At 49.8% G+C, this 15104-nt stretch overlaps 1 protein-coding gene across 1 annotated transcript; it reads left to right on the top strand.

Moving 5' to 3' along the window:
• Positions 1-610: 610 nt before the first annotated feature.
• DNAJB13 (DnaJ heat shock protein family (Hsp40) member B13) lies at positions 611-14190 on the top strand (the record flags this gene model as incomplete). Its single annotated transcript, XM_080815202.1, has 8 exons — positions 611-678; positions 6123-6226; positions 7209-7370; positions 10015-10172; positions 11223-11336; positions 12372-12485; positions 13375-13451; positions 14037-14190. 8 exons carry the CDS (start codon positions 611-613, stop codon positions 14188-14190), a joined length of 951 nt encoding a protein of 316 aa, XP_080671328.1.
• Positions 14191-15104: the final 914 nt, after the last annotated feature.

Here is a 15104-nt window from a genome sequence, read left to right on the forward strand (position 1 = left end):
GCGTGGGGTATATGGGAATTCTGTCTTCCTAACTTCTCTGAAAATCTAAAACTATTCTAAAATTTAAAACTTATTTTTAAAAAATCAGCTAGATGCATTTGTTCTGAAAGTTTCTTTTTTTTTTTTTTTAAGATTTTATTTATGAGAGACAGTGTGTTGGAGTGGGGGTGGTGGGGCAGAGCGAGAGGGAGAAAGAGTCACAAGCCAACTCTGACTCTGCACTGACCCTGGGGCCCCAGTGGGGCTCATTCTCATGACCTAAAGATCATGACCTGAGGTGAAACCAAGAGTCGGACCCCCAACCAACTGCCCCACCTAGGTATCCCTGTTCTGAAAAGTTTTAATTAAAACTAATTGCTATTTTCCTTAAAAACTGAGTTGAGAGTTTCTGAGTTGAGTGACCTTTATCAGGGTCACAGAGTCAGCCCCTATTCTTCTAATTCTTCTCTTGGCTCTTCTGTGAGGCAGAACTGAACAGGTGGTTTGCTTGGGCAGGAAGGACTACCACTCCCAGAGTGCCCCTGTGCGGTTGTCAGGAGCAACCAGAGAATGCAGACTAACAGCCCTCTTGGAGTCGGGATTATACAACTGGGTGCCTTGCCAGGCAGCCATGGGCCAGGACTATTACTCCGTGCTTGAGGTCACTCGCAATTCAGAGGATGCCGAGATCAAGAAGGCGTAAGTGGGGGGCGGGAGTGAGGCTTTAGGGGAGTGCCAGGAAGGCTCCACCTTTATCTTCCAAACTGAGCTTTCTTGCACAGTTTAGGGCAGGCAAGATAAACCTTGTTCCTTCTCTTGCTTCTTGCTTACCTATACTCTAGGTTTGGACTGGGTCAGAGTTCCCAGTCCATCATCCTTTACCTCCTAAGCCCTATCTCTCTTCCTGTTCATCCTGGTTTTCCTAGCAATAAAAGTCAGGACAAAGGAGACATTTGAACTTTATTCTGATTATGGAGAACCAAAGGATTGAAAAAAGGAGAGTGACCTGACCAGATGGGTGTGTTCCAGATTTTATTCTGGCCATCAGATGAGTTTGTTTGTTTGTTTGTTTGTTTGTTTTTTTAAGATTTTATTTATTTATTTGAGAGACAGAGATCACAAGTAGGCAGAGAGGCAGGCAGAGAGAGAGGAGGGAGCAGGCTTCATGCTGAGCAGAGAGCCCGATGTGAGGCTTGATCCCAGGACCCTGGGATCATGACCTGAGCCAAAGGCAGAGGCTTTAACCCACTGAGCCACCCAGGTACCCCTCAGATGAGTTTTTTATGCTGAACTGCATTTCTCAATAGTTCCATCAGGTCTTGGGGATTTTGTGGTCCATTTCCAAAAAAGTGTAGGATGGGAGCCAGCACATTTTTCTGAAGAAAAAAAAGTGTTTTTGGGGGGTACCTGGTTGTCTCAGTCAGTTAAGCATCTGACTTGATTGCAGCTTGGGTCGTGATCTCCAGGTCATGAGATTGATCCCTGCATCAGGCTCCACACTAGGTGTCAAGCCTGCTTGGGATTCTGTCTCTCCCTCTGCTCCCCCACAACCACACACACCCTGTTCGCTCACACGTGCACTCTCTCTCTCTCAAAAAAAAAAAAAAAAAAGTTTTTTTAATGAATATTTATTGAGTGCCTACCCTATGGTTAGGTGCAGTGGTAGAAGCTGGAGATATGATCATGAATCAGGTAGATAAGTAGCTTGATTTTGTTGATGAATACAGATAATGAATAAGTCATAAGTGTGATGAATGTTACAGAAGGGGAAGTACAGAGTGTTCTGGAAGCTTATTTTAGAAGTAGAGAGACCCCATTCAGGGGCTGTCATGATAATCAAGGCTGACAATGAAGTTTAGGTGCGCCTGGGTGGCCCAGTTAAGCGTTCATCTTTAGCTCAGGTCATGATCCCAGGGTCCTGGGATCAAGCCCCACATTGGGCTCTCTGCTCAGGAGGGAGCCTACTTCTCCCTCTGCCTCTGCCCCTCTCCTTGCTTATGTGCTCTCTCTCTCTCAATCTCTCTCTCTCAAATGAATAAATAAGATCTTTTTAAAAAAGAAAAAAGAAGGGGCGCCTGGGTGGCTCAGTGGGTTAAAGCCTCTGCCTTCGGCTCAGGTCATGATCCCAGGGTCCTGGGATCGAGCCCCGCATCGGGCTCTCTGCTCAGCGGGGAGCCTGCTTCCTCCCCTCTCTCTCTGCCTGCCTCTCTGCCTACTTGTGATCTATGTCTGTCAAATAAAGAAATAAAATCTTAAAAAAAAAAAAAAGAAAAAAGAAGATGAAGCTTGAAGCAGGACAGTGGGCTGGTGAGAAGAGAGAGAATGGACTTGGCTCTTTTTTTTTTTTTTCAAGATTTTATTTATGTATTTGACAGACAGAGATCACAAGTAGGCAGAGAGGCAGGCAGAGAGAGAGAGAGGGAAAGAGGCTCCCCGCTGAGCAGCGAGACCAATGGGGGGCTCGATCCTAGGACTTTGAGATCACTACCTGAGCTGAAGGCAGAGGCCTAACCCACTGAGCCACCCAGGCGACCCTTGACTTGGCTCTTAATCAGATCTTTGGAGGGTAAGGAAAAAGGGAGGAATCTGGGATAATACAATTAAGGTTGGGTAGTGATACATTTATTGAATGTACAGATTCTGTTCTGAAAACCTTCCATCATTATTTCATCTAATCCTTACAACAACCCTGAGAGGTAGGTGCTGTTATTATCCCAAGCCCATGTGCCTAGTAAACAGCAGAACTAGTATCTGGACACCAGGCCTACTGTGGTCCAGGTCCTGTAGGGCATTAATTGTGGGGTAAGTTGAAAGAGTCTACAGTGTGGCTGAGAAACAAGACACAGACTCATGAGACAATTACAGAATAACTCAGGACAGTGTGTGATGTTACCCACAGTTCAGAGCATCTCCTTGGCCAGTGGGAGTCATCTAAGGAGAGGTCACAAAGAGTTGGAGTGCAGAAAAGTAAGCCAAACTTAAACACTAGAAACACCCAGATCTGAATCCAGGTTCTCCTACCCGCTAGCTGTGTGACATGGACAAAGTGACCTGAGACTCCGTTTTCCCATCTCTAAAAACAGTAACAAACAGGGGCGCCTGGGTGGCTCAGTGGGTTGGGCGTCTGCCTTCAGCTCAGGTCATGGTCCTGGGTCCTGGGATTGCCCCTCACTGGACTCCCTGCTCAGCAGGGGGCCTGCTTCTCCCTCTCGCTCTGCTCCTCCCCCTGCTTGTGCTCTCTCTCGTGCACTCTCTCTAATAAGTAAATTTTTAAAAATTAGTAATTATAAAGTTTGTTCTAGTATTAATATGGGATTGTATGAGATAATGAACATGAAATGCCCAGCAGTCATTTGCCCCAAAACCAGGTCCTATAGAGTGATTAAAAGGACCACGTGTATTTCAAACAATAGCTCTTAACCCTTCTCTCTTGTAACAGTTTTAAGAGATGAGTGCCATACAGGAGTACCTAGATTTTTGACCTCCCCGCTCAAAATGCTGAATGTATATAATGAAGAAAAGCACCACAATGATTCCTAATTGCCTAGCTATTTCCCTTCTCAGTGTCTCTCATTTGGTCTCGGCTGCTACATCTGAGCTGTGACTCACCTCCATCTTGGCCACTCAGTAAAACAGTGATGGTTGTAAGTAAAACTTACAACTACTCAAGTTTATATGAAAACGGAACTTTGGGGCGCCTGGGTGGCTCAGTGGGTTAAAGCCTCTGCCTTCGGCTCGGGTCATGATCCCAGGGTCCTGGGATCGAGCCCCGCATCGGGCTCTCTGCTCAGCGGGGAGCCTGCTTCCTCCCCTCTCTCTCTCTGCCTGCCTCTCTGCCTACTTGTGATCTATGTCTGTCAAATAAAGAAATAAAATCTTTAAAAAAAAAAAAAGAAAAAAAAGAAAACGGAACTTTTCTCAAACCTACTTACTTTTACTCATTGATAGAATATTCTTTCAGTTCTCGCCATAACTGACTTTGGCCTTTGTAACCGAGAAGGACTGGTTTCAAAGCCTCAAGGAGGACACGACAATTGTCTTCAAGTCTCTGAAGGTAGAACAAGCCGATACTCTCTGTAAGGCCTCCAGGGGAAGAGTTAGGACCTTCAGAGTTACAGGACAGCAGGCCTCACTCAGTAAGATGAAATGTTGCCTCAAAGTCAGAGCGGTCTCACCCTGAGATGGGCCACCTTGTGGGACAGTTACTTCGGGTCATTCATTTACTCCCTGCTGCTCAGAGCTAGGCACCAGGGACACAGAACCAGACACAGTAACTCAAGGAAATCATGCTAGTGGGAGAGACAAGCCAGTCAATAACCAGCTGGAGCACCAAGTACTAAGTTTAGGGATGGAAGGCACTGGGGACTCGGGAAGGGGATTCTAACCCAGAATGGAGGCTGCAGTTAGGGAAGGCATCCTGGAGGAGTTGACCCTGAGCTGTGTGTTGAGAGATGAATGAAAATGTGCCAGTGGGAGATGGGAGGGACTGGAGAGGGGTGAGTGTTACAGGCGAAGGGAGTAGAATGCCAAAGACATGAGCAACGCAGTGTGGGGAGTTTGGAGCCTGGGCAGAAGGTCGGGAGAGGTCATGGGAGTGGGGAGAGAGAGCTGTGAGTAAGAAGGCCAGAGAGAGAAGCAGAGGCTTGAATCTCAGATTTGGATTTTATGCTGAAGACAAAGGGGAAACCAGTAGAGGATTTAGGCCGCAGAGTAACTTGGTCAGGGGACAGCACACCAAAAGGCCTGGGGAGGGGGAGCACTAGAAACAGGAAACCATGGTTCTGCAATAGTTGTAGGGATGAAGAGGCAGGAAGAGAACACTGGGGAGAAAGAAAAACTGACGTGCCTTGGTGATGGGTGGGCTGGGAGTGGAGGGGACAAAGAACCTGGGACTTGATAACATTCAGTTTTTTGGCTGCAGTGCCTGGGTAAGTGGGCAAGAAAATGAGGGAATGAAAATGTGTTTGTATTTGGACTCATTGAGTTTGTGGGGCCTGTGGGACATCAGAGAGGAGATACCAAGATGGCGCTGGGAGCTGGGCCCTCTGAACTGCATCAGTAGACACCGTGGGGCTCAGACTTCCTGAAGAGAGCCCAAGGCAGGTGATGGGGAGGGAGGAGAGAGGGGCTGGGGTCTTTATTCCCAGCTCACTTCCTAGGAGGGCCCTTCAGGTTGGCTCTGTTCCTTAACTGAAGATGACGGCTCCTGCCAAGGGCCCCCATCCACACACTCTTCCGTGGGATGTCATGAACTTCTCCCTCCCCTGACTCCTATAGGCTCGGGGGCATCAGGGTCCCTCAGGGCTCCTGACCTTGGGCTACAGCACCGTCCCCTATGGTTATCCTCCCTATCTCCCACACTTTGGTGAGTGGTCCCTTTATCAACTCCACAAATCCCCCAGTCCATGCCAGTTCTTTCCTCCTGGACACGGAGGGTACAGATTTTCAGATGCTGTAGGTGCTGCCTCACTTGAGTGGTGGGATGGGGCAGCTATGGAAGCTGGGCAGGGAATGAGCACAGAAGCAGGAGACAGTCAGAGGGCCTGACATGTGCTGAGTACCTCTGTGTACTCAGCCCTTTGATGCCTTATTTTACCTGATCTTCCCAAGAAGCCTAGGGATCAGTTCGGACATCAAGACAGGATTCGATGTGCAAGAAATGTATTGGGGGAGGTACATGTGAGGGTCAAAGGGGAGCATAAGTGGGCAGGGAGGGCCTTCAGACCCCAGTGCAGGTCTGATGCCTGTGGTGAGGGAGCTAGGTGGGGAGGGCCACGGAGTCGGCTGGAGAAAATGCTCAATCCGGCCGATCGGCAGGAGTTCCGAGGCAGAGGTTGTAGGTTGGAGGGGTCCTGTGTCCCACAGGGTGGCACCAGCACGAACATCACCACCATGCTTGGGCCCTAGCTGGAGCAGGTGGAGGAGGGGTAGCTTCAGCACAAACACCGAGAGCGGGCAGCTACGCTTTTCCCCACTGGGCCCTCTTCAAGGGCAAATGAGCCATGGGCCACCTTGGCTACCACAGCCCAGACTTTATAGCTGGGAACATCAAAGCAGTGGACAGAAGAGCCAGCTCTAAGCCATGGCCTGCACCTCGGGCCCGTTTCAGCTGCTATGACGGGTATGAATCCTCCCTCCTCCAGGTACCGGAGACTGGCCCTGAAGAACCACCCGCTCAAGTCCAGCGAGCCATCTGCAGCAGAGACATTCAGGCAAATAGCAGAGGCCTATGATGTGCTGAGCGACCGTGAGTGACTCCGCTCTCTTCCTCAGGTCTCGGGTGTTGGGCTTTCTGAGGGGGCCCAACAGAGAGGAGGCATTCCTCTTCCTGCCCAGAGTCTGGACAAACTTAGAAAGAAAACAGCACAAAGAATTAGTTGCCTATCTCAGTAGTCCCAAGGTAAGGCTGACGTGGCGTGGGGAGCCCTTGGATTAAGCTGATCTGCTCAGCTGGTCTTGGAGAGGGGCAGGACCTGGTGCAGGTCCCCACAGCCCCCACACTCACCCTGGGCTGGCAGGGATGCACACAGTGAGATGCTTGCTGCCAAGGCAGGAAGGTGAGGCTGAAGCTGGTGTGTGCCTTTACTCTTCCCGGATGGCCAAGGAGAGCATGTCTATAAAGGGGCATGGAGAGGCTGGTAATTCAGAAATCTCCTGAAACCAGGAGTACAGAAAGTGATTCCTCCCTTCTGCCGTGGGCAGTACCTGCATGGACATCCCTGAAGGCTTGTCCCAGAGACTAGTTACAGATCCTGTGCCGAAGAATGGCCAGATCACAAAGGTTTCTCTGGTCCCGAGTTCTCAGGACTTTGGAGTCCTTAGACTGTAGGAGTTCAAAGCTCTAGAATTTGGGAGCTCTAGAATTCTTGGATTCTAGAATTTCAAGGTGCTGGGATTCTACCTGCCCCAGATAAAACTGTATTTGTGATGATGAGTTTAGCCAAATTCCAGGACAGTAGCCTGACTGTTAATCTCTAGATCCCTCCTCCAGTCCTCCCCCACCCTTCTGGCTCTCCTCCTGGCTACAGGCCCATACCTAGATGCACCCACCATGAGATTCCGCACCTGACTTTTCAGATCTCCTTCCAAAGACTGCCAGACAACAGGCATGCTAGAAATAAGGTTGCTTTTGCCCCTTTCTCTCCACCCTGTGTTCATCTGCTTCCCAGCCCAGTAGCTATCTTAGTCCCCGAGACCGGCCCCTTCCTCAAGGTGCAACATGTCCACAGCTGTGAAGAGAGGCATCTACGACAAGTTTGGAGAGGAGGGTCTGAAGGGCGGGATTCCCCTGGAGTATGGAGCCCAGACGCCATGGACCACTGGTTACGTCTTCCACGGCAACCCTGAAAAGGTTTTCCATGATTTCTTCGGAGGAGACAACCCCTTTGGTGGTAAGAGGCCCCACCTCCCCACTTGCCTACTGGGAAAGGACAGAGCTATAAAAGGTTTCTTTTCTTTGAATCCTTTTGTTTATTTAAGAAATAGATATAGTGCCTGATTTTTAAAAAAATTGTATTAAAGAAGAAATAAAGTTCAGCCTTTATTCCTTCTCTAGAAGCAGCCACTTACAGCTAATAGTTTATGTATCCTTCCAGAAATTTTCTGTGCATTTATGAGCATATATTTATGTTTACATAAGCCTTTTACCTAATTAAGGAAAGAGGACCATATTGTACACGGTGAGTTTTTTCACTTAGTGTATCTTGGAGATGATCTTATTATGTACCATATTGTATACAGATCTGTTTCATTCATTTTAATAGCTGCATCAGATTTCATTATACAAGCATGTGTTAATCAGCTGAGTACATGGATGGATGTGTGAATGATCCCACATCCCAACAGACTGACAAAGAGCTGATTTCTGGGGCTCAGGGTCATCTTGCAAGGACAATTCACCCTCAGACCTGTCTTCCTGGCTTCAGTTATGCGACTCAGAGAAGCTCGGTTTCACTGCCTGTCCCCCTGTAGCCTCTTTGCCTGGCTACACCACCGCCTTTCTGCATTTCAGAAGTTCTCTTTTCCTTTTCTTCATGTTAATAACAAGTGAGCTACAGCTCACTGTCTGTCTACCTCCCGGCCCCCTCCCACCCTGCATTGCCTTCTCCTGTCTGCCAGAGGGAGCTAAGTTCATCAGCTGCATATGTGACTGGACAAAGCAGGGGACTCAGGGTCAGGCCTGTTTCAGATCCACACGTTGCCACTTATGAGCTGTATGGTTCTGGGCAAATCCCTTCTCCGCTCTGAAACCTCAACTTCCTTCCTGGTAAATGGCTGTACTAGTCCTTTCCTCACCCGTCATTATCAAATGAGATAACAGGCTTTATAAAGCCATTATGAACATGGGCTCTGCAGACTGAAAGATACTGTACAATGGATCTGTCTGTCCCAGGGACAGGCGTATGGAAAAGAGGCAGCTCAGAGGAGCCAACCCAGAGCTTGTGCGGGCATCGCTTACAAGGTTTGGGGTCCCTTGGGCAGTGCTCAGAAGCTATACTGCTGGGACACCCGGGTGGCTCAGTTGGTTAAGTGGCTGCTTTCAGCTCAGGTCGTGGTCCCAGGATCCTGGGATCAAGTCCCACATCGGGCTCCTTGCTTGGTAGGGAGCCTGCTTCTCCCTCTGCCTCCGCCTGCCACTCTGCCTGCTTGTGCTCTCTCTCTCTGACAAATAAATAAATAAAATCTTAAAAAAAAAGGGGGGCGCCTGGGTGGCTCAGTGGGTTAAAGCCGCTGCCTTCGGCTCAGGTCATGATCCCAGCATCCTGGGATCGAGCCCCGCATCGGGCTCTCTGCTGAGCAGGGAGCCTGCTTCCTCCTCTCTCTCTCTGCCTGCCTCTCTGTCTACTTGTGATCTGTCTGTCAAATAAATAAATAAAATCTTTATAAAAAAAAATCTTAAAAAAAAAAAAAAGAAGAAGAAGCTATACTGCTTCAGTGCTTTACAGCCCCGTACACCATAGCTGCGGGGTGAACCAGTGAATTCAGTGATACAAGAGGGGACCAGGTAGTTCACAGGCCTCTTGATTCGTTAGCACATCACAGTGGGGCACACATTACAGTGGGGCCTTGCCCTAAAAATCTGAATTATGATAGCAACCTAGACTCTACACAAAGGGCTTCACATGTAGTGATAAGCACAGTGGTTCAGGGCACAGGTTCTAGAGTCACATTGTCCGAGTCCAGACAGACTGTGGGGCTGTGAGCATTTTCTTTGGCCTCTCTGCCCGGTGAGAGAACTGTGTGAAGCGCTGACACCAGCCCCTGCTGCAGAGTAAGCTCTCAGCAAGTCTAGCTCTTCTTCATCATCTTGTTATTTAATCCTAATGGTAGAAAGCAGATCAGGCATTATTACTCCAAGCCAAGCACAGAAAAACTGGAACCAAACTACTACATAGCACTGCAGGAGGCAACGGCTCTTTGGACTGGGATGGAAGGGCAGCAAGAGGGGTTATGGATATAGAGCTGGGCAGGGAGAAAAGAGACTGAAGAAAAAAGTTTGGTGAACTCTCAAATTTGTAAGGAACCACCCCTGCCCCAGCCCTTTGTCAGCTGCTGACTTCATAGAAACGAGTCTGGGGTCTCTAGTGGTATTGGGCTGGGCTGTACATGAGGGAAAGGGGAGCCTGGGGAAGGGTAGGAAGGACTAGAATGCTTATTATGTGGCCAGCTAACCGCTGGAGTCATTTCTGGCATACCAGGAGCTGCCACCAGAGGGCACTCCTGTCCCTTCTGAGACAGCCAGCCTGCCTTGGGGTATTTCCCAAGTTTAGGGGGAAAGGAGTCAGGAGAGTGTGGGACTATCCAAACAGGGTGGGGTGGGAGGTTTGAAGCAGTGGGAAGTGGCAAGGATTGATAATCATTGGATCTGCAATTGAGGATAACTTTTTGCCTGGCCTAACAGTCTGAGTCTGCAAGGTAGGAATGAGATGCTGGGTATTACACTTGGGGACTGAAGAAGTATGTGTGAAGGTGTCTATGCATCCAGGTCCCTGGAAACCGCCTCTCTTACTCCTCTCCTCTCCCCACCTCTTGTAGAGTTTTTTGATGCAGAAGGAAATGAGGTAGATTTGAACTTTGGGGGGCTTCGGGGCCGAGGAGTCAAGAAACAGGACCCCCCAATTGAACGAGACCTCTACCTATCCCTGGAGGACTTATTCTTTGGCTGCACCAAGAAAATTAAGATCTCCCGAAGGGTGAGTACTGGGCTTGCTCCTACTGGGAGCCACTACCTATCCCATCCAATCTTACAAGTAACCTCCTCCCTGTCCTCACTGGAGACCTCAGGTATGGTCTCTGATGGAATCATGAAATCTCAAGTTTGGAGACCTAGGATAATAGAATTCTAGAATCTGAAGTTGGATGGGACAATCAAAGGTATTAGTCCCATTCAATCCTGTGCAGGAATCTCCTCTCCAGTGTTCCTAACTGGGACAGAGTCTTTCCTTTCCTCTCAGTTCATCCCCATCCCTGTGGGAAGTTGGGCTCTGAATGCACAGAGTCTCCCGTGAATTCTGCCCTCTGGGCATTACCAGACCATACCCCCAGGGCTTCATCAGTGTGTAAGCCTCATGAGGAAGAAGAAACAGTGTGGGCATGGAGGGTGGGCTGCAGGACAGTCCCTAAGGAGTCTGATTGAAGACCTTTAGTGCCCCAGGGTACAGTCAGTCCTCCGGTTGGCCCTGTCCCGTGGCCCAGCCCTATGCTAGGCACATAAGCAAGACCTCTTAACACCTTTCCCCAGAAGAGGAGATGCCAACAATGGCCATGCTTTCCACAGATGGCACCCGTCTGGGCATGTGATTGGGGAATGGATGGATGACGTAATAGGGAATGCTGGAATATGCTGACCTCTGTGGTCTTTCTCCCTTCATGATTAAGAGACCTCCCAGAGCCTCATGGCCAGAGCCTCTGGGTTTGGAGAGAGGATCTGGGTATGTGTTCACTATGCATTTGTTAGTGGCCAGGGCCACGTGATTTCTAGGGCAGGAGTTGGGGGATTGATCAACTCATGGTGACCACTTGGCATCTCAAGCCCCAGCTCTGTGACATAGCCTGTCATCCTGGAATTATAAGTCCTTGGTTCCAGTGAATGGAGTGAGAGTGGGAATGGCTCTGGGAAGGTTCCCTGTTGCTAGAGGAATGATTCTGAGCACAGAACCCCTGTAACCTATTTCTTATGTGAAAAGGCCAGCCGGGAAATCCCTAGCAAACCTCTCCCCACCCCCCTCGCCATCTGGCTACAGGTGCTGAACGAGGATGGGTACTCCTCTACCATCAAGGACAAGATTCTCACAATTGATGTGAAACCTGGTTGGAGGCAGGGCACACGGATCACCTTTGAGAAGGAAGGGGACCAGGTGAGAAAGAGGGAATTGACTAGGATCCATCCTTAATTAGTGTCAGTCGCCTGGGCTTGCTCATGGAGTGGGAAGACAGAGGGAAGGAGGCAATGCTTTCTCCTGCCCCTGTGAGCCCTAGTCTGGTAGGGAGACCAGTCTGCAGAGTGAGTGAGATGATCCCCAAAGTCCCTTATAGGTGACAGAGCCTCACCATACCTCTGTGAGTGGATACCCAAGGCTTTTCCCCATTTTGCAGAATAAGAAACTGAGACTCAGAGAGGGAAGGGATTTACCCAGGGCAAGAGCACAAGAGCTCTCTCTTCCTGATTTTCTTCAGTGCTTCTTGAATAAAGCCTAACTACAGGAGCTATTCAGAAACCACTTATTAATAATAATTTTAATACCATTTAATATCTTAATGATAATTACTTATTTAAATAAAAATATAAAATTATTGTTCAAGGCATGCTGAATCCTTAAGTCTGAGAAGAGGCAGAGTGATGGTGTTTTCAGAGCCGAAAGAGATTAATTCCTCGGCTGATACTTCTTGCTCCCTTTCTCACCTGTAAAACATCTCCCTTCAGGACCCCGCTCTAATGCTCCCATCTGTGGGCAGCCTCCCCTGACCTCCCCACCTAGGTTAGGACCTCTCTGGTCTCCCACCTCTGGGTTCCCATTACCATAGTCCGGAGCACGCTGAGGACTATGGGCCTGTTGCCGCCCCCACTTAATGAAGCCTGGCAGGACAGAGGCTTGCTGGAAGTTGTCTTCAAATTTGCAGCTCAGAGTTTTGCCCACCACCTGAGGAAGCCCCTGTCCCCCTCCAGCTGAGTGAATCCTTTTGGGCATGCTCAGTAGAGAAGTATTTGTGGATTCACCCGAGTAGGCTTCTCAGAGGAGGGGATATGGAAACAAACTGTAAAGGTCCTTCCAGAAAACCTGGTTTAATCTCTTCATTGTTCAGATGAAGACATGGAGACCAGTAGAGGCAGGAACTTGGCCAGTGGCACACAGCCAACTAGCCCTTGTCAACCCTTAGCCTCCTCTGCCCAGGGCCCCAACATTATCCCAGCCGACATCATCTTCATCGTAAAGGAGAAGCTACACCCTCGCTTCCGAAGGGAGAATGACAACCTCCTTTTTGTGAACCCCATTCCCTTGGGCAAGGTAAGTGGGCAAAGTAGAGAAGAGGTGGGCAGATGAGAGTGAGCAAGCCGGCCGCATTCTGCACTCCCCCCACTGCATGGGGTAGGCCTTCAGAACGTGAGGAGAGCACATAGAATCTTTGTGGTGTCTTCAGGGCCCCTCTGTGTCCTCAGACTCCAAGCACAGAATAGCACCGGCCTAGGCTTTGCCTTCCCTCCCCCACCACACCTGCAGGCAGTCACTCAGTCAGTCCCACCACCTGGTCTGTTCATCTCTCAGTCTGGGTGTGAGCACCTGCGTCCACCCAGGAGTGGGTGTGAGCACCTGCGTCCACCCAGGAGCCCTCTGGCGGCCCTCCCGCCTCCCTTCCCAACTTCTCTAGGCTCTTCCCCGTACTTATTGGACTGTGCCACTGGCTTGTCTCAGCATCTCCTGTGACGTTCGGGGCCCTCCACATCCTGCGGATCTCCCCCCATGTACTCTGACCACTGTGCCCCTCGGAGCTCCTGCCCGTTCACACCTTCGGATTCTTGTTTGTGCTATGCCCTCTGCGTGGAATGCTGTATCCACCTGGTCTCCCTGGCAAGCTCCTTCTCACCCTTAACCCCCACCACGGGACCGCCCTCCTCTCCCACTCCAAAATGGTTTGGGGGCCTCTCCTTGGCTTCCGCAGACTCCTTGACTTCACTCTATCGTAACGTATGTCATCCTCAGTCTTACTTAGCAGACTGAGCTCCGGCGGGCAGGTAGTTAGTTGCCTGGCTCACTCTCCTGTGAGTCCTTGAACAGCCTTGTGCCTCCTTGAGGCAGGGCTCAGGGCCTGGCACTGAATAAGCTCAGAAAGTGCCTTCTAAACAGAAAGGCCAAGGTGACCTCTCCCACTCCCACCTTTGGCCCTCATGTCCCCTAGGCCCTGACCTGCTGCACCGTGGAGGTGAAGACCCTAGACGATCGTCTGCTCAACATCCCCATCAATGACATTGTCCAGTGAGTGCCTCTGCTTGGGCCCCAGTCGGCAGAAGGGCTGGCCTGGGCCTGGGAGGGTAGTGGCACACTGGGCAGCCCCGTGCCGTTCAGTCCTGGCCAGAGAGACCTGAAATCCAGCCCCACCTCTGGCCAAGCTGCAGTCACCTGGTAAACGGGAGTGCCTTTTTCTAACTTGTATGAAGCCACTTTAGAGCCCAGAGGACCCCCGTGTTGGGCAATCTTGGTTGCCTTCCTCCTCCTGAACCTCTCATTAGTGTTCTGAGTTGTATTCCTTAAGTCTTTTCCAGGAAAGGCCCTCTGCATGGGAAGCTTTACTCAGCCTCTCAGCATCCCAACCCAGGGTGGTAACTCTAGTTCTGGGACCCTCTGTTAGAGACTTAGTATAAAAGGGTTGTTGAGGGGGCTGGCTGTCTGAACAAGCCAGTCTCCCCACCCCCACCCCAGTCTGCTTGAAATGAGCCCCATGGTGGAGAGCCGTACTGACTGTCCCTTGCCTGAAGTTATGCGAGCAGGGGCAGCCCGGGATCTGTCAAAATGCTCCTCTGGGGGGCCGCTAATTTCCCTTCTCTCATCCTCACATCTCAGTCCCAAGTATTTCAAGAAGGTGCCAGGTGAGGGGATGCCGCTGCCTGAGGACCCCACTAAGAAGGGAGATCTCTTCATCTTCTTCGACATCCAGTTCCCCACCCGCCTCACACCCCAAAAGAAACAGATGCTGCGCCAGGCATTGCTGACATAACTCTCGTGGACTGGGGGCTGGTGCGTGGAGGAGGCTAGCTAGGCCTTTAGCCCACCCCGGCCTCAGGATGTGCAGGGGAGCCAGCCCACAGCACAGATGGGAGGTGAGGATGGGATGGCATGGGACTTTTAAACTGACACAATAAAGATTTATTTCCTCCCTACCGGTTGCACCCAGGAGACTGTGTTGGAGGAAAAGGAGCTTCAGGTATCTCTTTATTGTGAGCAGAGGGAAGGGCAAGGTGTAGGAAGCCTAAAACCTGGGTCCTTGTCCAGGTTTTTAGAATTTATTTAAATTTATTAGTTAACGTATGATATGTTATTGGTTTCAGAGGTAGAGCTCAGTGATTAAGTGATATAAGATCCGTCTTATATAATACCCAGTGCTCATTGCATGACTTCCTTAATGCCCATCACCCGGTTACCCCATCCCCCATCCCTCTCCCCTCCAGCAACCCTCAGTTTGTTTCCTTATGGTTTGTCTCCCTCTCTAATTTTACCTTGTTTTATTTTTTCCTCTCTTCCCTATGATCCTCTGTTTTGCTTCTTAAATTGCACATACTGGTATGATCATATGATAATTATCTTTCTCTGGTTGCTTATTTCGCTTAGCATAATACCCTCCATTTCCATCCACATTGTTGCAAATGGCAATATTTCATTTTTGATGGCTGCATAATATTCCTGTGTGTGTGTGTGTGTGTGTGTGTGTGTGTGTGTGTACCACATCTTCTTTATCCATTCATCTGTCAATGGACATTCTTTTTTTTTTTTTAAGATTTTATTTATTTATTTGTCAGAGAGAGAGCACAAGCAAGCAGAGTGTCAGGCAGAGGCAAAGAGAGAAGAAGGCTCCCCGCTGAGCAAGGAGCCCAATGTGGGACTCAATCCCAGGACCCCGGGATCATGATCTGA

This window comes from Martes martes (genome assembly GCF_963455335.1).
Source record: "Martes martes genome assembly, chromosome: 10".
NCBI lineage: Eukaryota > Metazoa > Chordata > Mammalia > Carnivora > Mustelidae > Martes > Martes martes.